At 35.6% G+C, this 24,989-nt stretch overlaps 1 protein-coding gene across 2 annotated transcripts in view; it reads left to right on the top strand.

Annotated features, from left to right (window-relative positions):
• Positions 1-6,034: 6,034 nt before the first annotated feature.
• pdgfd (platelet derived growth factor d) overlaps positions 6,035-24,989 on the top strand; it is a 70,860-nt gene continuing 51,905 nt past the window's right edge. The window contains exon 1 of one of the 2 annotated variants that reach the window (XM_032546076.1): positions 6,035-6,155. In XM_032546076.1, the coding sequence (XP_032401967.1) occupies positions 6,050-6,155 (106 nt within the window). In that variant the 5' untranslated portion in view covers positions 6,035-6,049. Of the gene's footprint in view, positions 6,156-9,598; positions 10,195-24,989 lie in introns of those variants that run through there. The other variant, XM_032546074.1, reaches the window with a different exon arrangement.

The following is a 24,989-nucleotide window of genomic DNA, read 5'->3' as shown; positions in this document are numbered from 1 at the left end:
GTGTTATATGGAATAAAAAACTGAATCACAGAGGAAGCACTGTAGGGCATTCTGCTTTGTGCCACAATGCCGAGGGGTGCAACCTGCCTTCATCTCATAACAGCCACCAGCTTACCCGGTCTTTTTCTATTCTCTGAATGTTCTCACCCAGAATTCAATAGTCTGCACCTTTTCAGCCAACAGAAATAGCTAAATGCCTCATTGTGTTTAACTTCCATTTAATCTTTAATTAAAAACTGAAGCGCAGGAGTGATAGGGTATGCTTAAGATGCAAAGGAAAGACAGGGAACTAATGAAACATCAAATCAAAGGATTAATTTCTTACATGCCAAATTTCAATCAATTACCATTGAAGAAAAAAATTAGAAACTGACAATGTAGTTATAAGTTTGCAAAGCAACCAGTTCAGGTTGGTATACGAAACAGAAACAAAACAGGACATTAAGAAAGATTATTGGCCTTTTCAATCTCAAAGCAGTAGTTTTACAATTTGTTTTTCTATGAATCTTTAACCATAACTGGATTTTTTGTTGCAGCAGAAACAAGTGAGCTTGGAGGTTAATCATAATTAGCTTCAGTATCTGGTTCTTGCATGTTGGAAAATTCATTGGTGAAGCAGCAGAAACAATGACCTGATGAAATGTGCGTGGTGTGTTTTTAAAAAAATACCACAACATTGCAGACCTCAATAAGAAGAACAGTACACAATGGCACCCAGAACAATAAGAACAATACCAAACTAATAGAAAATAATATGTTCCTCTGTTTTTCCTAATGCTTTGGACGTTAATTGATAACTGGATCATTCTGGCATCAACAACACATGTAATGTTGTGGATGCCATTAGGATGGGCAATGCTCTCCATCATGTTTTTCTCTACTTCACAGTCCATTGTAGAGCCTTTACGTGAAACAAAACAAGACATAGAAGCTTCAAGGCTTCTGTTATATACTTGACTCGTGTCCAAGTATATAGCATACTATATACTGTGCTATATATAGCATAGTATATATGCATAGTATAGCATAGTATATACTATATATATACATATATAGTATATATTGTTGCACTCTCCAATGAGTGGGTCAGTAGCACCTTAAAGGGATATATCACCATCAATCAGTGTTCATTCTGCAGACATGGGTGGACTACTTCAGCCTTTGCTCGTTGATTTGTAGTGAAATGTGTGGTTGTTGGTCTCATTGTTCTTGAATGGTGTTACTGGTGATTCAGTCTTGTTGAGAGACTTCAACAAACTGGTATTGCTGGATGTCGTATTCCCACATTTTACAGCATAGAACTGACGGTTAGTAGGTTCAAATGTAAAGGATGTAATGGAATTTGAATCTATCGACAATGGATGCTTAGGTATCCCCTAAGCTGTATTTAAAATATTTTAGATATGCTCTATGAAAAATTCTACCAGTAGTTACAATCTATAGAAAAAAATGTGTATCCAGTTACTCTTGTTTATTCTTAGAGGAGTCAAGACTACCTGAACATAGAAGATACAGTCTTCTACATTATACAGACCTGTGTAAACTATCAAGAATAACATAATAAACAAGGGTTAAGTTTGTAAGTATGGAAAGGTTTGTTTTTGAGAACTAAATTAAATGAGGTCCAGTGCACCCCTATCTATTCATGAATCAGTATTTGCGGATTCACTTAAATGCTGGCAATATTTAAATATAGGAATATTTCTCAATTATTTCAAGAACAGCACAACTCAGTAGAAGATGTAAAAGTTTACTAGTTTGATACAGCCTGAATTCTTCAGGTTTCTGTCGACTTGTTTATGGAATATTTGCAAGCATTTCAGCGAGAACCGATAGGCAAGGTGAAATTAGCTGTACGAAAAGAGGAAAGTAAAAAAGATAGAAACAATGACTTGAGAGGAATGCAAGCAACAGACGAGAAAAAGCCTTGAAGGAGAGAGCAGCTGTTCAGAAGATAAGCCACAGGGCAGAATTCAAAATCCATGACAAGGGAAACCTCTGAGGCCTGAGTGCATTCACTGGCACACAAACATCTGAAGAGTAGGATGATCCCAATGGATAATATATACATGCATGTGTACAGACACATGTTCATCTGTCATTCTGGGTAGATGAGTGCAATATAGGTTGGTAATATTCCGCAGTAAACACACCCCTACATGCACACGCCCACACACACAGTTATTTGTACTACATACATATTTGGAAAAACAGATATGTTTATATGCAGTCTAGAAAATTGAATGTTATTGAAAAGCTTCTTTGTTTCACTCAGTTTTACAAAAAACTAATGTTTTTAAGCTATGGTGACTTTTTGTTTACAGGTAATGACAATACAACATTTAAGATTAGAAGATTAAATCACACAAAAATAAAAATGATTTCAGAAATGTGAGAATAATGGAAATACATTTAGTATCTGCTTATTATTATTTTTTTTTTAAAAAAGGTGCTTTTATTCTGGCAAACAAGCCTCATTGGAAAACATATTCTAACTTACTGAATGTGAATGTATGTAAGCGCCTAAACATTGCCATGTTATATCATATCAATTAGAAGTTAACTACTTAGTATTTGTAGCTAACTATTAAGAAAATGTTTACCAATTTAAGCAAAATTTGATAAATTATATTTCATATGTGTATGTTAGAGGTTGATTTTGACATCTTGGTTTGATAGCACTTTAAGAGACATCTTCAGAACCTTACACATTAAATCTTGAACTATTGATCTGAGAGGGAAAGAAGAGGAAAAAAACAACATTTTGGCTCTTTCACAAAGACATTAGTTCAACATAATGTCTTCTATGAGGTTAAATATTAAAATTTGTAACCTTCTTTTTGAGAAAGTTTGTTTTTAAACTATTCTTAGTTGAAAAAAAATCTGTATAGGACTCTACACTACAAGTCTGCAACTTGCTTGGTAAATAATTAATATAATTGATCAGTTTTGGTTTTGGATATGGGTATCATGGGTTTCTGCCCAGGGTGGCAAAACTTGTGCAACACCCAAGGCAAAAAAAAAAAGAAAGAAATTAGTCAGATCTTCCCTAAATTTTGTATGTCCATGTCCAGTCACCTGCCACATTTATATATATACACATATGAATGTTCCAGCCCCACTATCTTGCAAATATCCAATACTTTGGAAGCAGACACATTCATTACATCAATCATAGGGCAAGTTAATTCAACAGTCATATTAGCAGCAATCCACTCTATTATATAATGCCAAGAGTATACATGTATCTGCCTTCACATAGAACTGCAGTGTGTTTACCTCTTCTTGGACCTGTCCTTGTTCTCCTAACCATAAGCTACAAATCTCCAGTAAAGTTTGCTTATATGCATCTGCTTTTTTCAGGATCCAATTAACTTCCATTTTTAGTTTCTTGTGTAAATAAATGTTTTAAACCTTTTCCCAGTCTCAGTGTCGTGACTGCCCGCGCTAGTCTTTGTCTGGCATTATGACAAAGACTAACATAATGAAAGACAAACGTTTTGCTTTAAATGAGTGATTACTCATTCAGTCACAGAGAAGCTGTCTGGTTACCAAAATGTCCCAACAGAAGATACACTAGATCCAAAACACCAATGTACTGCATGGTATCACTTGTGAAAACAATTCTGATGCATCTAATCACTGCAGTGCACAGACTGTATAATAGTTATTTATGTGAATTGACCTGAGTCTAAAAGCTAGGATGTGGCTGCTTTGATACAAAAATTGTGCAAAGTGAAATATGTCGCAAATGAAGGGACAAGGGTGTAAGAAAATGGATGGACGAATATCAATCATTGCAAAGCTGAAAATTGAGAATATGTTGGCTTTTCACACTGTCCTGCAATGCCCCTCACTTTACGCTTTATATTCTATTCTATTCTATTCTATTATATTATATTATATTACTTTATTGTGTCATCTATCGTAAGGAAAATAAAGCACATTTCCACATTCCCTGAAGGATGAGAGTAGAGATAACTTGAGACAAATATATCCTATCTGATTGCCTGTTTTGATGTCAGTACTATGACAATTTCAGACATTGTAATGTAACATTTTTTTGGTGATTATTGATTAGATTGTTCCCTGGTGTAGAGATACTTTTATTTTTTTCCCTGATGATGCTTTCAAGGTTGTCATTTGGCCTCTTTTATATCTTGCTCTCTTTGGATTACTATTTTTAATAAATGGAATGCATGTTCTGGCAAGTGAAGGATGCCATGAGCTCACTGAAATACGCAAAATTGTAACAACCTTTTAAGTACTCCATTACGCAATGCTGGAATGAAAACAGACATTTATGTGCTAGTGCCAGTAGTAGCTGGTAGCTCAGACAAAATATAGAGCACCTAGGTACAAGTAAACTAAATGTGCATAGCTCTTTCTGAAGTAATTTTGTAAAATAATCAATTTATAGGAGATGTTTGATAAATCACAGGAGATCAATTTGGAAGAAAGAAATAGAAGAAAGCTGAGGTTTCCTGACAGTGGAAGGCAGAGGGCAGAGTATTTGGGGAAAGTGTGAGTGTGTGGTTTGAAGAAAAACATTATTTTGTTTTATATGTCCTATTTCTTCATAAGGAATAATTAGTACATTTTATTCTTTCCAGAATAATGTAGAAAAAGTCATAATTTTTATGGGCATTGAGATTCTTTCTTTCTCAAAGATGATTAGGCTACTATGAAACTTGAAATTATGGGTATATTCACATAAGAAAAGTTTGTTGATCCACTTGCAAATGGACTATAAATTTTAGACAAAGACCCGCGAGTGACGATCATTATACCCAATCGACAGAAGTGACGAGGGTGGGACAGATATAAAAGACCAGGGAAAAAACCCAGAAAAAACAATGGAAGTCCCACATTCTTCATAATTGTTGTGCTATTATTAAAACTGCAATAGAATGTTGAATGTCAAGAGCAGCTCACACAGTTCAATTTAGAAGCTCAAAAATAATTTTATTGAATTTAACTAAAACTTCCATTTACGTAGTTTACATCCACAGAATAAGTTCCTCAGCACATAGATGACAAATTCACATGTATTCACACCACATTCAGGACTGATTGTAAGATAATGTTTGCACAAATACACAATTGAAAGAAGAAAATCTGTATGCAAGCAAAATGAAATCACTGTGATTAAGATAAGCTAATTTGGATGTTTGGAAAAGCAAACGAGTGAGACTAGAAAGTCAAGATGTTAAAAGGCTCAACCATAAACCTATCCACTATCAAACACAAATGCCTCCTGTTTGCAACGCTGTGCTTATATCCTGTTAGGCGCTGCGCGTAGTTTAATCTACTCCGGAGAGGGTTTTATCACAACGCTGCTGTTGCTGTGGAAGAAAGGTACCATTTGATTGCATAGAGAGAGAACCATCTTATCAGCTATGATAATCCCTTTGATTCAAGTTGGATTAGTTGTCAGAGTTTTAGTGACAGCACAGTGAGTGTTTTTAACCAACCAAATCTGCTATTACATCAGATATGCATAAATTATTTTCATGTCTGTAATCATTTTGACTTTATGACACTGTAGTAGGGTTCCAATTTTTTAAACTGCTGAAATCATTGCTAGATATAATGAGTTGTGTATTCATTGTCAAGAAATATAAACATCTAACTACAACCCCAATTCCAAGGAAGGTGGAACATTGTGTAAAACAAGCAGAACTCCTTTTCAACTTATATTCAATCGAATACACTACAATGACAACATATGAAATGTTCAAGTGGAAAACTTTATTGTAGTTTTGTAAATAGTCACTCATTTGGAATTTGATGCCTGCAGTACTTCCAAAAACGTTGGGACATTGACAACGAAAGACTGGGAAAGCTGAGGAATGCTAATGAAAAAAAACACAAAAACACTTGTTTGGAACATTTCACAGCTGAAAATGCTAATTGGAAACAGGTGAGTGTCATGACTGAGAATAAAGAGAGCATCCCTGAATTCACAGTCGTTCACAAGCAAGGATGGGGCAAGGTTCACCACTTTCTGAACAACTGCATGAACAAATAGTCCAACATTTTAGGAACAATGTTTCTCTTCGGACAATTCCAAGTTATTTATGGATTTTATCATCTACAGTCCATAATATCAACCAAAGATTCAGGGAATCTGGAGAAATCTCAGCAAGTAAGCGGTAAGGTCAAAAACCAACATTGAATGCCTGTAATCTTTGTTCCCTCAGATGAACATCAGGTCTGAACATTCGCTTTCCAGCTGGGGTAAAGTAATCATTGAAATCTGACGTGCCACAGCAGGGGATACGTCTCAAAATTAGGTTGTGGGGAGGTGGGATGGGTACTACTGCCTTAAGGAATTCAACTGTCTTAGAGAGCTGACATGAAATTGTTAAGCATAAATGCACTGACTCCCATTTCTAATTCCAAGAGATACATCCTTGTCAAAGTTAAACATACGGTCTAAAAGATTTGTGCTTAAAGTGATAATACTTCCTTAACCTTTTTGTTTTACAAAAAGGAACTGCATGTCTTTTGTCCTGGGTACTTACTCTATGAGAGATTAATATCCTCTTACAAATAACTAAGGAGTCATCTAAATCTATACAGTGATGGGGGAATAATAAATAAGTTTAATTTTAAATAAAAATAAAACAATAAAATTGTTCTAAAAAAACAATAATTAATTTGAGTCTCTTTAAGAAGTCTGTGGATCTAACTTTCAAACTTGTTTCTCTCACTCTCACTGGTGCAAAAATGCACATACTTTACAAAGTTCTTGTCCAAACATACTGAACAAAAACACTGAACATGTTCTGAGAGAGCAGGATGTTGGTCTGTAAACGTAGGTTTTAAGAAGAAACTGGTGAACAAAGTGTCTTGTTTTTAACTGTGCGGGTGTGCATGTGGATATAGAGCTGAATGTGAGTGGGCATTGCATGTGTGTCCACCATTAGCCGGGTAGAGAGTGTCCTTCCTAATCTGCTTTCCCCTAATTAAAAGCCTGTGACTAAAAGGAGCAGCATTGGAGCTGTCTGCCAGGGAAATAAAAAAAAAAACGAGAGATGATTAGGGGACAGAAAGACGGGAGGTGGCATGAAGCAATGAAGAGGAAAGGATGAAAAGTGCAGAGAATGGGTTGTTGCAGGGTAGAGGAGGGATAAGGAGGTGAGGAATGTTGGTAGTGAAAGTCACAGCAGAAATAAGTCATAAGAGGCATAGAAAGACAAATTAGAGAACATGAAAAGAGGATAGAGACAGTAACTGGAGGGTAAGGACATGAAGGGACCACAAAAGAGTTAGATGAAGACAAATAGTGACTAGGCTCTAGTATATGCTCCACAGTAGTTTTCAGTGATATCTTAAACTCTACATCCTTATGGTTTAGTACAGTTTTATACTGCCCTCCACACACCCAGTCAAACAGAGCAATGTTTGGGTTTGGGGAACCTGGACAGTTGCATCATGGATTCACAGTTGCAAAAATGTGCAGCAACTGCATGATGCTATTATGTCAATATGAACCAAAATTTCTGAGCCCAATACAGGAATATTGTAACTAACAAATTGGATAGTGAGTGAATATTTCCACCACTTTCCTTTTTTGTGATCAAAATATTTTAGGTTTCCGAAAAAATATACATTCAAAGGGTTTGAGGAATCACCTGTGATAGACAATAGACATATGAGAAATACTGGCAATAGATGCAGGAGAATCAAATCTCTGTTTTGTTACAGCAGGTTTACAATCATCAGATTACATTCAAGGCTTATTGAAAGAGCTGTGGCTGCTGTGGACTTCCTGGTAAACCAAGAGTGAAATTGTTTCCATTTTTAGACCACTGAAATGTATCAGATTAATAAATCTTCAGTTTCTCAGACTGAAATGGCTTTCATAAAAACGTGTACTTCCAAGTCAATGTTATTCACTGGATTTGAAATAGTGCCTGAAATGTTCAAAGCTTAATCTTGAACCATACTGCTTTGCTCAAGGGCACCCAATTAATTCCACCATTTCAGTTTGTGAGGTGGACTGAACAAACACATAGCGAGAAGGAAGCCTGTCTACATGCATGCAAACAAACGCGCATTAGACATAAGCTTCAGGGAAGAGGAGACAAATGCCAGATCATTCAAGCACACACATGCTGTGGACACATACTAAGTAGAGAGGGAGTGGGAGATATGGTAAAAGACAGATTATGTGCATGTCTGCTACTGTAAACCCACTGCAATATAATCCACTAATGAATACCGTAAGCCTCTCTTTATAGAAGAATGGTATTGTAAAATTATAGTAACAGTAACTGATGTGCATTAACATGATTATGCTATTTTTTACATAAATGTTTCCCTTGGATGCTGTTGCACAGTCATATTTTAAGTGTGGTAAAAAATGTGTTCTAAGTTGTCTTTATCAGTGTGTACATTTATATGAGGTGTGATACTTTTTGTGCCCTCCACCGATCTTTATGTGCATGTGCAGTTCCCTCCCTGAGTGCATATGCCTTTGAAGCTCAGCAGAGTGGTTTAATAGCCTTTAATTTTAATTAATTTCTTCTCTCTATTAATAACCTATATAATTCCCTAAGTGATTCCAACTTTTAGGTGCTGCATTAGTCATTAGCCAATTGCAGGCTAAGGGGAAGTCTTTGTGCTGAATAAGCTGAAACGGCAAGTTGGCAAGTTCATCCTATAAAGAAGAAATATCTCTTGAAATTAAATGTGACTGGAAGTTAAAAAAACTAAGGAGGAGTCACATATTTGAAGCCCCCTGGCACTGGCTGTGACTGAGTGACAAAAACAAAAGCTGATCTTTAAAAAGATCACATGAGCTGAAGCCAGTATTATTGTACCTATAAAAAGAAAGCCTGGTTGGCAAGCCTTGATTCTAAAAAAAAAAAAATCATGAATTCCACAGTCTACCTGTAGCATCACGTTCAGCCTTTAGCAAGTTACAGAAGCTTTAGCAAGGTGTCATCATGGAGCACTTCCACTGAGCAGCACGTTTTATACAGATTGAACAACATTGTTTGGTGTATGTGCAAAAAAAAGAGCAAAATATCTTGGCCCAATTCTGGGAACATATGCTGTTATTTAAATGTACAATAAAGGTGGTTAAGTGTAATTTAGTTCAGAGAAGCTAATAACAGATGTTAAAATACATTGTCTTAAAAATAAATTACTAAGAAAAAAAGAAGGATATCACTTCCATTATGTAGCTTTGGGTGTGATAATAAATCCAGCTCAAAAGATTACTTACAACAGCTGGTTCAAGAGAACAAGGTATTTTGTGATTTTAATAATTTTTGGGAGAGCAGGGAGAAACAGATGACCCTCCTGGTCACTTAGAGCAGTTCCTCTGGAGAATCCCCATATTATAACAGTAATAATAAAAATATGTTGGTAAAGTTTGTATTGTAACTTATATTTTAATCTAATATGCCCCTCACTTTACGCTTTATATATATAATATGTGTGTGTGGGTGGATGATTGGCTACATAGAGTTTATTTGTGACTTTAAATGTTTTGTAAAAATAAATAAATAACTTTTGACCGCCTGTGCCAACATCTGTTATTGTAACACACCCCACAAATACACACGCGCGCGCTCGTGAATGGAGAGCGCGCGCCGCTCTGTTGGCAAACTTTGACGCGCCCTGAGTTTCACAGTGTAGATGCGTTAGATAGAAACTATTTGTCAGCGACTGACTTGAATTTTTTTTTTAACGGTGATAAGACGTCCGACGCCTCTAATCTCATTGTCTGACCGTGAGCGGAGCTATATTATCCTCCACCTGCTCTTCCTTGTTTCGGAGTTTGCCCTCGGTTTCAACAGGAGTCTAACTTTCACAGCAAGGCAACTTCTTCCACACTTTGGTACTTTGGCACAAGCCGAGGCATTGTGTCCGCACCTCATAAGCTACTGGAAGGCAGCACTTTTATTTCCTTCATCTAAAGAGTAAACATATTGGCAGACACAAGAGCTGTTGAAAGAGAAGCGGTCAAAGCGTCTTGCTCGCTGGGAATTATAAGTTAATCGTTGATTTGGAAGGTGAAGAGGACAGTTTGTTAAAGAGGGCAAGAGTTTAACAGCACCATGAATGGAGCGATGGTTTTCCAGATGTGGATAATTTTATTGTTGGCCACTTTAAGCAAAGTTGGGAAGGCTCAGGTCGCCAATGCCAAAGTGTTAAGGGGCAACAGCAGAAGAGACGGTGAGATGTCTTTTTTTTCTCTCCACTATATAAGGTCGCAGCCTTCTTGTTTGTATGGAAGATGTGAATAATTTTAGACAACAAAGGAAAAAAAGTTTTGGGTGTTATTTTTGTAACAAATAAATGATGCAGTTTGTAAATGTTCAATGAACAGAGGAGAAATGAGCAACGGAAATAACTAAATAAATGTTTAACTATCCCAACGAGCATCAACCAGTGGAGAAAGCAGAGAAAAAAATAGTAGTTTGTGGCAGACTGTCATCTGGGTGCTTAGATCCTGTCATTGGTTCTACAACTTCCCTAATCCAATCGCATACTTTCTGGAAGTGTGCCACACTTACTTTTTACTTACCCTTGAGGCTGAAGTCATGCAGCAGTGCCTATGATTGTACACCTTCACTCAACTGCAGGGTTGCTTTTAGCTGGAAAACTTGAAAATATGTGAGTGCATTATATTCTGTCCAGCAAAGCTGCTCTTTCAGGACTGCATTAACTAAAATCATTTTGTGTCTTTGTTGATGATGAGCAAAGCATGATGCATAAACATGAAGGACTTGAACTTTAAATGTGAATGTATTAAATGACCTCTGTTGCACAATCCAAAATACAGTGTCTTGAAAAAGCATTGATGCTGGTTGAACATTTAGTCATGTCACAGTCATAAACTTCAATGTGTTCTATTAGGATGTTATGTGATTAACCTGCACAGAGTAATGCATCGCTGTGAAGTTCAAGGAAAAATATTGCAGGGCTCTAAACATTGTTTTTCTTGAATGAATATCTGAATGCAGCACAATCAAATGCCTGTTTGTATCAAAAATTACTAAACAGAGTCCACAAGTCTATATACAGTAAGCACAGCTGTTTTGTAAAAGCCTCACAGATTTGCTAGCGAGCATTAGTGAACAAATATTTGGATTTTGAATATCCGTTAGCACTGCTCAACCCATCATCAGGAAATGAAAAGAGTATGGAACAATTGCAAACTTACAAAGTTGACTCAACAAAGATAAGGTAGTTTAATATAAATGCCCACCACACATCTCAGATTTTTAATTGTAAAATGTTTGGAGAGCTTTTGATATTTGCTTTCTATTTCACAGCTATGTGGTTTATGACATAAAATTCTAATAAAATGCATTGCAGTTTGTAAAGTGACACATTTAACACAAACAGAAAAGCTTAAAGTAGGACCGATGCTTTTAGCTGGAAAACAGGACAATATGTGAGTGCATTACCACATCAAACTATATTGGCTTAACTTGAGATCCATTTTAATTCTGCATGTATCTGTTAAAAATATAAACACTTACATGTATACATGCTACTTGTTGCAGTATCAAGAAAATGCTAGTTTGAGTGATAGCAAGTGCACTGTCAAATATACTCTTTCTGCTTGTCAAATGATTGTGTGTAAACTGAATTATCTCACACAAACAGTCACAGCTGTACTAGAGTGGCACTGTGAGAAAAAGCTGACAGGATAGAAAAAAGTATCTGAATGTAAAAAGTTAAGGTTTTTAGATGATATCAGATGAACCAGTTGCTGACAACTTATGTTCCCAGCTTCACATAAAAATTACATAGAAAAGGGCAAGAAGACATCATGAAGCTGGAAGATCACTAGGATACATTATTAACATAATAATTTGCTTTTGAAGTAATTATTTGTTATAACTGTTTCTATCCAAAGCTGACGAAAGGAGTTTTAACTTATTCTCAAAACAGATATAACACAGTTAACATGATAAAAAATATTGTCAAGACTGTTTTCAATTTAAGAAAATGTAATCTTTAAAATTTATTTAGAAACATCCAAGTCCTAAGGGAAATGTTTAAAAGGATCCTTTTACTTACAACTAGTAAATTTCTGAGTAGTTCTTCACAGACATCTGACAGCTAGTTATTTTACTTTCCATGCTGACCTTTTTCGTCTTTTTCAAACTAATGGGTTTGTTAGTGCCACACAGTCCCTACATGCTTAGTGTTACTCTAATAGTGTCCTGTGTAGATCATTCTGTACCTGAGGAAGCTTTGCTACATTGCCAGCTATGCTTTTTAAATATGTTTGTTTTCATTCCTTTGAGAAGTTAGTTGGAGTAGGAGGTGTTACAAGTTAAAGTCACAACTGGCAATAGACTTCACTCAGTTTCAGCATGCCCCTCCAAGATACTTGTGGCTGAGAACATCCCTATTTTGGTTATCTAGATTGCTAAGTGTTGTGAGAACTTTTGTTGTACACTTTTTCACTTGGAAATTACTACAACTCAAGACAAATCTGTAGGTCATAATATGAGCTATACCACAGCTCAAAGTGATTTGATATTGCAATAAATTTCATTTATATTTTAGACTTTTTATTACCTTTCATATGTATTGCTATTAGTCCCATCACACTATTGTGTATCTCCTTAGTGTCTCAGTGATGTTGGAAAAATGTGCAGCCTTTGGTAAATAAGTCTTAAGTATGTGACACTACAGAACACACAGCTTGTTGTGCTACTAAGCCAGACTACCACCAGTTGTACTTGACATGTTGGGATATTCAGTTGTGATGCTAACAATACATATGTGCCATTGTGACACAATTTGCATAATTGCATTTGCTTTTGAAATGTTTCAGCAATTACCTATTTATAATAATATTATTATTAACAACTAAACTCATCCTATGCTATGCAATCACTTTCGTTGCACCAGCAAAGTTCACTCACCTTGACATGGTAAATGCTTGGATTGGCTTTGACACCAGGGTTGTGTGACCAACTTTCTGACTTATTTAGCTAATAATTATTTGACTGTGGACAATCAAAGACTTTGTAAACATCACTAAACATTCATCAAGTTTAGAACAAAATGAAAAAAGAAGGCGACATGAGAGCAAAAGTAACCTTCTGTCCTGAATATTGTAACATTTTTTTCCAATCAATTCAACACTTGGAGTTCATCTTATAACTGATGGGTTGCCGGTTTGAGCCCCAACTCTATCTGCCTTACTAGTTGTGTCCTTGGGCAAGACACTTTCTCCGCCTTGCCTGCTGGTGTTCTTCAGAAGGCCCAGTGGTGCCGTTGCATTACTGCCTCGCTTCTGTCAGACTGCCGCAGGGCAGCTGTGGGCAGCTTACAATATGTAGTGTGTGAAGTGTAGTGTGAAGTGGTCTGGGGTCCTGATAAAGCATTACACAAGTATTGGCCATTTACCTTTTACTATATGCCTACTTTATAACATATGTCATTGACATGACAAATCTCAAAGTTATTTTCTCAAAATGCTAATTTCTTCATGCTTAGACCCAAGTCACACATGTTTTTAGGTAAAGTAAAGTAACAGTATTTTAAGGATTATGAAGTAAGATACAAAAAAAAAGACTGCTTTACATACACGAATAGAGACCTGAGTGAATTTATTCCTTCATATCTTTGTTTTGCTCTAACAAAAACTATGCCAAATGACTGCGCTATACATTAAGGATGATTGGTGCTACAGAATGTTGTTTGAGCTTGTTATGCCTTTTAAGAATATTAACTAAATCTTATTTTAGCACATGACCAAGCAAAAAATTGTTTCAATTAATTGTTAGTGTTCTGCTATATTCATTTTGCTCATCCATAACTCACAGTAAAGCAGTGCCATTATAAGCTGAATGTGGACAAAACAATACTTAACTGCTAAGAACTAGTGGTGTACCTTTGATGACCTCTGTAAACTTGCATTATCTTCAGAATAATAGCTCTAATGCAGCCCCACTTTTACCAAAAGTAAATTATGTGGGGGCTAATTTCATTTAAGTCTAGTAAGATGGTTGTAGAAAGTTCAACTTGAGATTTTAAATGCCTAACAAATTCAGCAAAAGAAAAATTAACAGTCCAGTAAAGTGTTCTTCAGATTTCTGTCAGTTTTGATTTTGCTACATGTGCTTTACGGTGTTTTTTTATTATTATTATTTCGATATGAGTACATACAATATTTCTAAGTAGTAAAATTATTTGTGTAGGAAATCTTGTAGAAAATATTATTTTACTCAGCTGAACTGCTTTGCTACAAGTGAGCAAAGAATCAACAATTATGCAAATTATCTCAATTTTCTAAAGTCAACACACTTATAAAATATTTTTATGCCACAGAGTGTAATGGTCAAAATACCACTGAATAAAGCAGCACAGTTCTCAATTGCTCTGTCAATTTTTGTAGATGGGATTCTAGCTTTATTTTAATATGTCACTTGGTATGAAGTAGAGAGTGCAAATCCTAAACAACTTCATGCTTAGACCCAAGTCTAAGCATGAAGCTCAAAATGCTAATTTCTTCATGCTTAGACCCAAGTCGCACGTGCTTTTAGGTAAAGTAACAGTATTTTAAGGATTATGAAGTAATCCTTAAAATACAATTTTAAAGTATTAGTAGGATAACATAAAATTAGACTGATGTGATCAAAGTTTTTCAATGGTTGATCAGATGCAGAATTTGAAGCAATTCTGTTCTTAAAGTAGACTGATTGATTTAAAGGGGGGGCAGCTATGTAACATTGACTTGTTGGAGGTTTATTTCATGTTATAATATTATTCCCTCATCAAAAACATACCTGGAATGTTGCTTGGATTCTTTGGTGCATGTTTACAAAATCCTTGAATCTCCTGTGGCAGCTGTTGGTGCCACCTATTGCCACAATTATACTGTTAGTAATAATTGTTAATTGGAGCTGCAGTTTCCAGAAAAACTTCTGTCTCACAGAGCGAGCATCCCTCCCTCATATGTGCCCCACCCAGCTCGTCCAGACTAGTGGCAGCATTACCTAGCAAACACCTTTCTGAGCTTATCATATGAAATAGTTCTCAGTCCAACGCTTCTGAGAACAGTTCTAAATGGATTAATGGATACACATTGTTGTGTTGATGTGTCAAAGTCGGAGAGTCGGAAAGAGTAGGCACTTCTTAAAGAGACAGAGGCCCATTTTAAAGGTGTCAAATTGCAGAGTCAAATTTCTTTTATACACAGAATGCTACAAATTAAAGTAGCATTCTGTGATTGTGCTGTAAAATGTCACTATGTGCCTGGAAAGTGCATAATACTGCCTCTTTAAGAGCTCTTTAATCCACAACAGTCTTTCTATACATCACTCTCTAGAAGCTCTCATAGCCAACATATATTTATAAGTGTGTGTTTGTTTTCCTCAGCTGACAGGTGGAACTTGAGAGCTTAGTTCCGGTATTTGATTGACTGGTTCTGATTAGAGTTGCTTCCATGTGCATAACCTCATGCTGATAGGGACTCCCAGGCATTCACTTGTCCGCTGACTACTGTGAATGAGCCTGTGTGTCCCAGAGCATATTTATTAAAGGAGGCTTCATAGATATTCTGACAGAAAGTTATAGTCCTTCAATTAATCCTGCCTCACTAGGTTCCCTTATTTCCCTCTTAAGCATTTTTGGCACTTTGCTAATTTTTTTTTTCACCTTTTCTAATGTCTGTATATTACCAGTCTGGTGAGATTTAGATCAACCCCCAATCTTTTCCCCTCTTTAATTTCATGACCCAATTTCTAAAATAACCCATGAATAAACACAATGAATGCAGCAAAAAATAAAATTCAAGCAGATGTTTTGCTGAAGTCCAATTTTTGTTCTTTTTTTTTTGCTTGGTTGCTCATATTACTAATGAATTTGACTGCAATCAGTGTTCAAAATGACCCACTTTCAAAGAAGAAGAATGTAGATATGCAGAAGTAATAGTGGATGCCACCGTTATTGGGTCGATTTTAAAGGTATTCAGCAGTGGGAGCCAAAAACATTCTTACAAAATCTTAACAAGACAAAGAAAGCTAATAAATAGACAGCACAACTAATAGCAATGGCCTTTTGTGGAGGATTGGTGGCAACTTCTGTAGAAAAGTCTATTTAGATGTATAGTCAGACCAGGAGTGGTGTGATTGTGACGTGATATTCTTCACTGAAATGGATGTTTTTTCATAATTTCATGATAATAATTTTCAGCCACTGTTTAGTTCCCAGGTTAACTGCATCTGGTCTCTTCTGATGCAGAATTATTATTCATATCTCACATTAATAATGTAAAAGTTAGACGAAATGTGATATGCTTGTTCAGATTGCAGATGCTTTAAATACTATCAGATGTGCATTAGTACATACGCTGTAAAAAAAAAAAGAAAGAAAAAAGTCTCTAATTTACGGTGGTTACCAGAATTTTACCATATTTATACTGTAAATTAGAGATGTTCTTTCTACAGTGTAGTACAACGTAAGGAAGTGGCAAAATTAGATTTTCTTTTGGGCTGAAAATATCAGAATTGGTAGATTCACACTGCACTGAAAAAGTTGGATATAGGCTGCATTTAGGGTCAAAACAATTAATCATGATTAATTGATTATTGAAATAATCATCAGCTAATTTAGTCATCAAATAATTGTTAATTGGAGTATACAGACTCTGAACAATATAATTTGCTTAAGTAACTACACACTCTGAACAGAAATAAAGACAAAACTGTATAATAAATATATAGATAATTTTTCCCAGAGCTCCTGAAGTGGAATTTATGTAGCTTCACCTGATTCAAAATCTTATAAAATAGAATCTCCTATTAGACACTTTTTGCTGTCTGATTAATTGGTTTATCAAAACAAAAAACAAAAAATAGTCAACATATTAGCCTTACACTATGTTTATATTTACTCACACAAAGTGCTGAGTTTTTCTCATGTTGATGTTGGAATTTCTTTTAGCTGCACATACTACAAATGATTAAGCGTACACAAAAGTAATGCTATGTTATTGTAATATAAAATATGTATTTTTCTTTCAGGAATTGGATTATTTACTTACTTTATTTTGTACCTGGCCCAAAATACACCCCTTTTACATTGATTTATTATCTCTTTAGAGATCTTGCCACTTCCTATCTAAAGCAAACTTCTTAGATTAATAAATATAATTTTAAATCTAAATCTTTTATGAGTATAAATATGTTCAAGAGCATACGAAATGCTTTAAATGAAATTTTAATTTTCACTAATGCTAGCCTCTTTAACATTCCCTTTTGTCTTGGTGAGGTTTAACCGTGATTTTACAAACATTGTTTTGTGTTAATTCATTATTGTTTTTTGTGGTTAACAGTAATGTTACATATTTTCTACAGCTACAAAATTTGTTTTTTTTTTTCTTTCATGTTGATGGTGATAAGGGAAAACAGATAAGGAGCTACTGGCTGGGTGCATTGCTAGCTACTCCTGGCCCCTTTCCACTTTCCCTTCATCAATTTTCCTAATTTATTCACTGAAATATTCCGAAAGGAGAGATGTTTCCAAGTTTCAGATTAAGTTTATTGTCACAGTGGTTATTACAGTTGATGCATCATTGGTTTCCAGATTCATGGCAAAAAGTTTCCACACCAAAGACATTTGTAAGTTCTTGTGGTTGCCTCTGCCACTTTGTTTAGGACTTGCTTGCTTTGATTATTTTAATCCTGATCCTGTGGTCACAGCACATAGCTTATCAAATGGACAGTCTGATTTTATTCACTAGCCAAACAATCAGTTTATCCCCAGTCAACATAAATTTGACCAGTTGTTAGAAGAGGACACAAATATGGATCATGCATTACATGTTTGCTTAAACCTTTTCACATTTTGTCACGTTATTACTAGAAGCCTTGTTTATTTATGTGTGTTCAGCACCCCTGAGTGAATTTGGTGTACCATCTTTTGCTGCAAGTGTGTTATGATACTACTAACAGTGCCGATTTGTAACCTTGAACTCTTAACCTATTTGTATGGCAACCCAGCCCAACGTCAATCAGATTAGATATAGATTTTGGAATATCAGTTTGCCAGATTCACAGGTTAGACTTAGAACAGAACTGCTAACTGTGCCATCTTAACTGAAGCATGCTAAACCAAACCATCCTCTTGTAATTTTCTAGGTTTAGGTACGGCCAGCTAGAAAGGGTCCTTTTGCCCCTGTCTAAAGTCTTTTACTTCATCTGGCAGGATTTCTTTTTAGCTCCATTCATATAACCACATCACATCATGAGGACTCCACCATAATGTTTCACAGTGGGAATAGCAAATTTTAGGTGAATTTTAGGCACAGCAGTGCACAGTTGTGGAGAACAAAACTTTTCAATTACACACTGAGGGGCTCATTTAATAAATAGGTGACTTTTGCAGAAGATTGATTGGTTTGACTGGATTTTGCTTTGGGGTATGGGAGTTAAAAAGGACTAAATACAAATCAGAACAAAACATTTCAGATTTTTATTCCTTCCAAAAATTGAAAACCATGTATCACTTCACAAATATGTACCGTTTTGAGATTTTTGGTTGTAACATAACAAGCTGTGGAAATTTTCCAAGGAATTAACACTTTTTCCAAGGTGCTGCATAGGTCAAAGAACTGTATTACACATATATCAGTCTAGCACTGAATATGACAAACGGATGGCAATACAAATGCTAATGCCCTTCTTTCTAGAGTATAATGGTTAAAAGCGATACAGGCGGGCGAGGATCAAGAGGTAGCTCTGGAAGCTCTTATGTGAGCAGGAGACGACACTCATCAAACATCTGTTTCAGCAGCAGTCACTCTTAAATTTTCCAAGAACATTTCTGATGCTGCTTTGTATTGTAGTACATTGTTGAAGGTCATCTCTGTTCGTGGGAGTTCTCATTTGGCAGTCGTTGCGAGTATGAAACTATCTTTATATATATTATTACTAAGATGGAAAATACACCAAACCCCATATTATCTCACTATTGTTACGCTGGACACATTTCTAAGATCCTTTGATTCATATAGAAAGGCATAAAAACTATGTATGAAATATATTTCTGGGTTTGCTTATCCTAATGTACCTTTAAGCAGTAATTCAAAAAAGTTTTGAGGGCAAAGTTTGAATAAGACATTTGTGGGCAATGATAAAATCTTTCTCTTTAAGGCCTGAAGTTGGAGAGCAGCTTAGGCGCTGTAGGTGGTTATAATGTGACAAAATGTAAAAAAGGCACTTCTTTTGATATATCTGATATCTGTTCCTACGAATAAGGAAGTCACAAAAACCATGATCTAGAACAAGACTCAAACGATGTTTGTGATTGACTTATGTTGACTTGCGTATTATTGTGTACACACAATACCTTTTATTTACTGCGTTGTTTCTTAAAAACATTCATAATACCGAGCAGAATTCTTTGATTTACAACTTATATTCATTGTTTAATTTTCAAAAGAGTTTTGACACCAACAAAGTGTGAAAAGCTCACATATTCACTTGTAAACTATGAAACATACCATGAAAAGTTCTGCCTCTTTTTATTGGTAATGTTTGTTGTACAGCAGCATTTCTCATAATGAGGTTCTGTGGTAGACGTACAACTGAAGCAATAATAAATGAAGTGCTCTAAGGATTTAGGAAATTTCTTTCTACCATGTTACTACACAGCAGATATGTGGACAAACATGCTCCAAACAGGTGCAGTTGAAGTGTTACATGGGAAAAGCAGTCATGCTTACAACCAGTGTCATGGTTAACTTCCCATACAGAAACAGGTTTGACTTACTGGTTTAAACATTTAATGTCAAGAAGCCATTATTTAGTCAAAGAGGAACTGAGCTTAACAGAGAATATAACGTCTGTTCTTGGTCAGGCCAAAGCTTCACCATGTTTTGTTAAAGGGCACTGGCATAGCAGTCTGAATCCTTTTCTTCTAATAACGCCCTTCTTATCTTTTGCCTTCCTCTCTCAGGCCCGTCTTATCATTCTGTGCCTCTACATATCACTCAATCTCTCCAGTTCCTTCTCTTTTAATCTCTCTCTGTCTTATTTCTGATTTTATCTTCTCATCTTTTTCCTTCTGTTTCAGCTGTTTTTAATCAAAAACTGCAGTTCTGTTAGCAAATGTTGCAAAATAGCATTGCTCGTATTCACTTTGGCATCAGACAAAACTGTTACATAAGCAAGGTTAAGGCATTAAAGTCAAATGCAGTTTGTAAACCTTTAGAAATTTACATAAAGCATAAATCTATAATGTGATTGACAGGGCAAAAACTGCATATCTGCTTTAAAGTTTCACTCATAATGATTCACAATGAGAAAAAACTTACAAAGTGTAATCTCAAGTGTAGTGGCTGTGGACCCAAAATGTTTATAATGTTTATAGTCAAGTTTATTTGTAAAGGACATTTTTAGCAACGAGGCAGTTCAAATTGCTTTAACTCATAAAAACATCATATAGTCACCAATTATAAAACAGCAAACAAACATTACATTTTGTCAAATACTATAATTAAAATCAAGTAAATGCACAATAAACACGATCAATGTTCTACTTACTACTAATCAAATGCAGCTTGAAACAGGTGGGTTTTAGCCTGGATTTAATGGAAGTCAGTGTTTGGTCTGTTTGCAGTTTTCTGGAAGTTTATTTGAGATTTGCAGTGCTTTAAGACTGAATGCTGCTTCTCCATGTTTAGTTCTTGGGATGCAGCGCAGACTACAGCCAGAAGACCTGAATGGTCTGGAGCGTTGATACAGTAACAATAAATCTTTAATGTATTTTGGTGCTAACCCATTCATTCAACCCAAGATGAGAAGATAAACTCACAGAAGTATTTTAAAGACTGTTCTCTGAGGTACAGGGAGTCAGTGTAAAGACTTTAAAACTGGGATGATGTGCTCTATCTTCCTGGGTTTAGTATAGAAAACTAAATGCACAAAGGTGGTCATATAGGTGTTTGCACTCAAAAAAAATACAGAGAGGGGCAAAATAAATATGTAATCATTGAATATATGGAGTTCATGAGTGGAAAATCATATACCCTGCATGTAAGCACACCCATGCGTGTGTAACGCTCTCGTAAAGGAAATTTTACAAAAGTCCTTATTGGAATTAAAACACAGTTGTGACTAATGAAACAGACTACACACTTTGACAGGGCAACACATTTATATATTATTCTTAATATAAATAATACATTCTACTCCTCACTCCTGAGCAACTGAGAGAATGGCTTGTAACATATTAAACTGATGTTTGATACTCATTTACCTTTTATTTATCTTTGGCAATGTTAATGTATCTTATCAGCCCCAAGCAAGGATATCCAAGCATAGTGTCCCAATGACAGGTTCTCACCAAAAAAAAAAAAAAAAAAAACATTTCTGAAGCCCAGCAAACACTCTGCTGCTTTAAATGGTGTGCAGGAATTGAACATGTCATGACATTGTCTACTATCACATTGCACAATGGAAGGTGCCAAAACGTTTTCTTTTTTCTTTTTTCTTTTTTTATTGCAGCAGAATCCCATCAGAAAGGGTCAAACTGACATTTTAGTCCAGCAATGAATCGTCGTCAGTCTCAATTTAATGCGCTTATGATGTGAAGCCGATGCTAACAAGAGACAATGGACATTCGTCTGGACAAATGAAAACAAAAATCAGACATTGGTTGCCGCAGGAGTGACGCTAAAAAGGTTTTCCCAGAAAAATATGTAACACTATTTGATATTTGTTGTAAATGATTACTGGTCAGGAGAGAACTACATTGGAAATTGGTGTGCCTGCATGCCAAATGTACACAGACCACCAGTTCAAGCTCACCAGAGACATTTTCTATCTTTCATACAATAGACAATAATCTCAAAGTGTTTATGTAGTTGATTTATTTCCTGCATTTTATAGACTTCTTATGTCTAAAGGTAATTAGATTGACTATTAGATATTTCTTCTCCTGAAATGTGTTTTCCCAGAACCTCCTATTTTACTGTGGCCATTTGTTGTGTGTGTTTCTATTGCAGGCTCCAAAGCAGTTCAATTTTTATAAATAACATACCATGCCACTGAGCAGATCACTTCTCCTGTTGTGAAAGCGATTACACTTATCAACTTACATAGAGTCACAACAAATGCTACAGAAACCTGTAACTGCCATAAATGTTCCTGTTTTGTCACCTTTAATACAAGAGGAGCAGAAACAGACGTCCAATTTGGATTAGAAGTGTTACATTTCTGAAACATAACTGAAGTCAGACAAAAGGTTGTGACACTCACAGATTTTAATAATTAAATTCAGAGATATACTTCCTGGAAACAATAACCTGACACACATGCATCGCTGTGTTTTGTGTCTTTCTTTAAAATCAGGAGAGGTTACTCCTTCGTCCTCCATAGACATCGATGATTTAGATTCTGTTTTTGTTAAAATTAACAGAAATCATGAGTTTTACACACGTTTTAGCTGAAATGGCTGAATTATTTTACTTTAAAAAAATGCCAAATAGAAGGGTTTAGCATTCTCCATGTGTTCAAGTTTGTAGTAAATGAAAAGTAGGTAGTAGTCCTCACAAAAGCCCTTTTCTGGGAAAAAAAATTTCCCTGGTAATATGTTTGTATCATGGGAATTGCAGTGAGTAGTAAGAGGAGTAATAATGACTGGCAAACCTTCCTGGGTTCTTGAAAAAGCTTTGACAGTCAAAATAGACCTTGAAGTTGGTGACATTAAGTTACTTACCAAACAAAAAGGTCACGTCACTTTCTGGAATGAAAGTCAGGGAAATTTAAAAATAACTAAATTAAGCTTGAAGAAACATTGCTAAAGAATTGGAACTAAAAATATATAGAGCAGACTTGCTCAGTCAGAACATTTAAGTGCATTCTTGTTATTTATTTTTGTTTTAAAAGTAGTGTTTACTTGACTTTATCTCCAATAAATTACAGCTCTGTGAGAATTATGTGGGATCAAAAGATTGTTTTCATTTTTTTTATTAACTGGTTTTGACTTCTTGATTAAATCATATTTAAAATGAGATCCTCCAAATCATAAAACACTGTGTATTCATTTGGCATGAAACAGGAAAATCCAGTCTCCTCTTTTTGGGCACTGATGTTAGCGAGCTTGTTTACCCAATCTTGTCATATTAAACAGCAGGATTGAAAGAGGGAAGCAGAGTCGCTGAAGTTATTTGGAATTCATGAGTCACATTGAGTCCCATCCCAGTGTGCTAAACTGCCCACCCACCTCAGCTCGCTCACATCCAAACACAATTGCAGAACCTCCCTTTCAAGGGAATCCCCCAATAAATAGCTGTCATCATGAAATATAAACATCCACAGTCCGCCCGAGCCAAAGTCACCACACCTCTAAATGTTTGGCAGACACTATTGTCATCTCCTGCTCACAAATATTAGGGTGTTCACCAGTGAGACATTGTGATGTGGGGAGGGGTAGGAGTTTAAATTCATTTCTTTCTATTACAAAAACAAAAACAGAACAATTAGTGTAAATTATGTCTTGCAAAAGGATGCATATGCTCATCCATAAAGTGATACTTGGATTTTCATATTTAGTGTGGGCAGCTGATGAACAAATCCAGAAAGAACCTGAAGGGCACAGAAAAGGAGGAGGGAAAAGGTGTTTGGAAAAAGATATGCCTAGTTCAAAGACCGGTCTCTCCACTTTTCTGCTTCGTCAGCTTCCAAAGAGATAGAGAGGACCAATGGCAGGCCAAATTGATGGAGTATAAAAGAAGAGATGGATGAAAGCAGGAATGATTGAGGAGTGGAGAGGAGAGATAAGACATTTCTGGAAAGGGAGAGCAGAGCCAAGTATAGTATCAAACATAAGCAGATTATCTGATCTCAACATCTGATCAGAATCGAAGCCAAATGAGATAAAAATACAGGATCATGACTTTTTTTAAAATTCATTCTGTGTGCTCAGGGAAGTCAATGTAATTTAGCTTCTTAATCTCATACCTTCAATATGATTCTTAAAATATAGAAAATACAAAAGAAAATCCGTTGCTTTGACCAGATGTATACCAAAGATTATACCTATGAAGACAAACAAGATTTACATATACAGATTTTTGTACTTACTTAATGTCTAAAGGTTATGCTTTGCAACCTGAGAAAATCTTGAAATAATAAGTCAATATACAACCTTTATTTATTTTATTTTTTTTACAGAAATCCAGCCTCGGAAGTTATGCGGGAATCTTTTACAGCTAGTGTTCATTTGAACAATTGGGCATTAATTGAAACAATACTAGAAATTCTCTCAAACAAAATACTTCAGTCCATACAAGCAAATCCCAACACAAATGTTTAAATGATAATCATAGCGGAAAAAATGCCAACTTGCACTTTTGAGCTGCTGACATTTTGTTTTTTGGACTTATTGTTCCTAATGACTTGTCTGATGTAATAAATTACCTGAGAAAAGCTGGATAGGGGTCAAAATTACAGCCATTAACTTCTTCTGTGGGTCGTTAGGTATGTGAACCATATTGCAAAAAAAGAAAAAAAAAACAAATACAACATTTAATGGGGATAAGAGACAGTGCAAAGGTTTTGTATTCAGCTGAAAATTACTATTATGGACCTAATAGAGGGCATTAGCTAGTATGAGTGTGCAATGGCTTAATAACCTTCAGCAAAATACAAGTATTATACAAAACAGTGCTACATGAAAAGTGTGATGGTGGTTCTGTGGCCTCCAAGCCATGACTATCTTCAGTTTTCACTATTTGACAAATATCTGAATAGCTGTATTTCTAAGAGAAGGCTTTTCATAATCTTCCAGAAATAGAAAATGTTTTTCTGAAGAAAAAAAAAAGGCATTCGGGCAACATAAATAAATGCTCCGAAACATCTCCATATCTATATTTTTTGTCTATAAAGAACTATAATGCCCTGTGACAGACTGGCGACCTGTCCAGGGTGACCCCGCCTCTCGCTCGGAACGTTAGCTGGAGATAGACACCAGCACCTCCCGACCCCAGTAGG

Source organism: Xiphophorus hellerii, chromosome 18 (assembly GCF_003331165.1).
Source record: "Xiphophorus hellerii strain 12219 chromosome 18, Xiphophorus_hellerii-4.1, whole genome shotgun sequence".
Classification (NCBI taxonomy): Eukaryota; Metazoa; Chordata; class Actinopteri; order Cyprinodontiformes; family Poeciliidae; genus Xiphophorus; species Xiphophorus hellerii.
The sequence above is the reverse complement of the archived record's forward strand: the minus strand, read 5'-3'. Positions and strand labels throughout refer to the sequence as shown.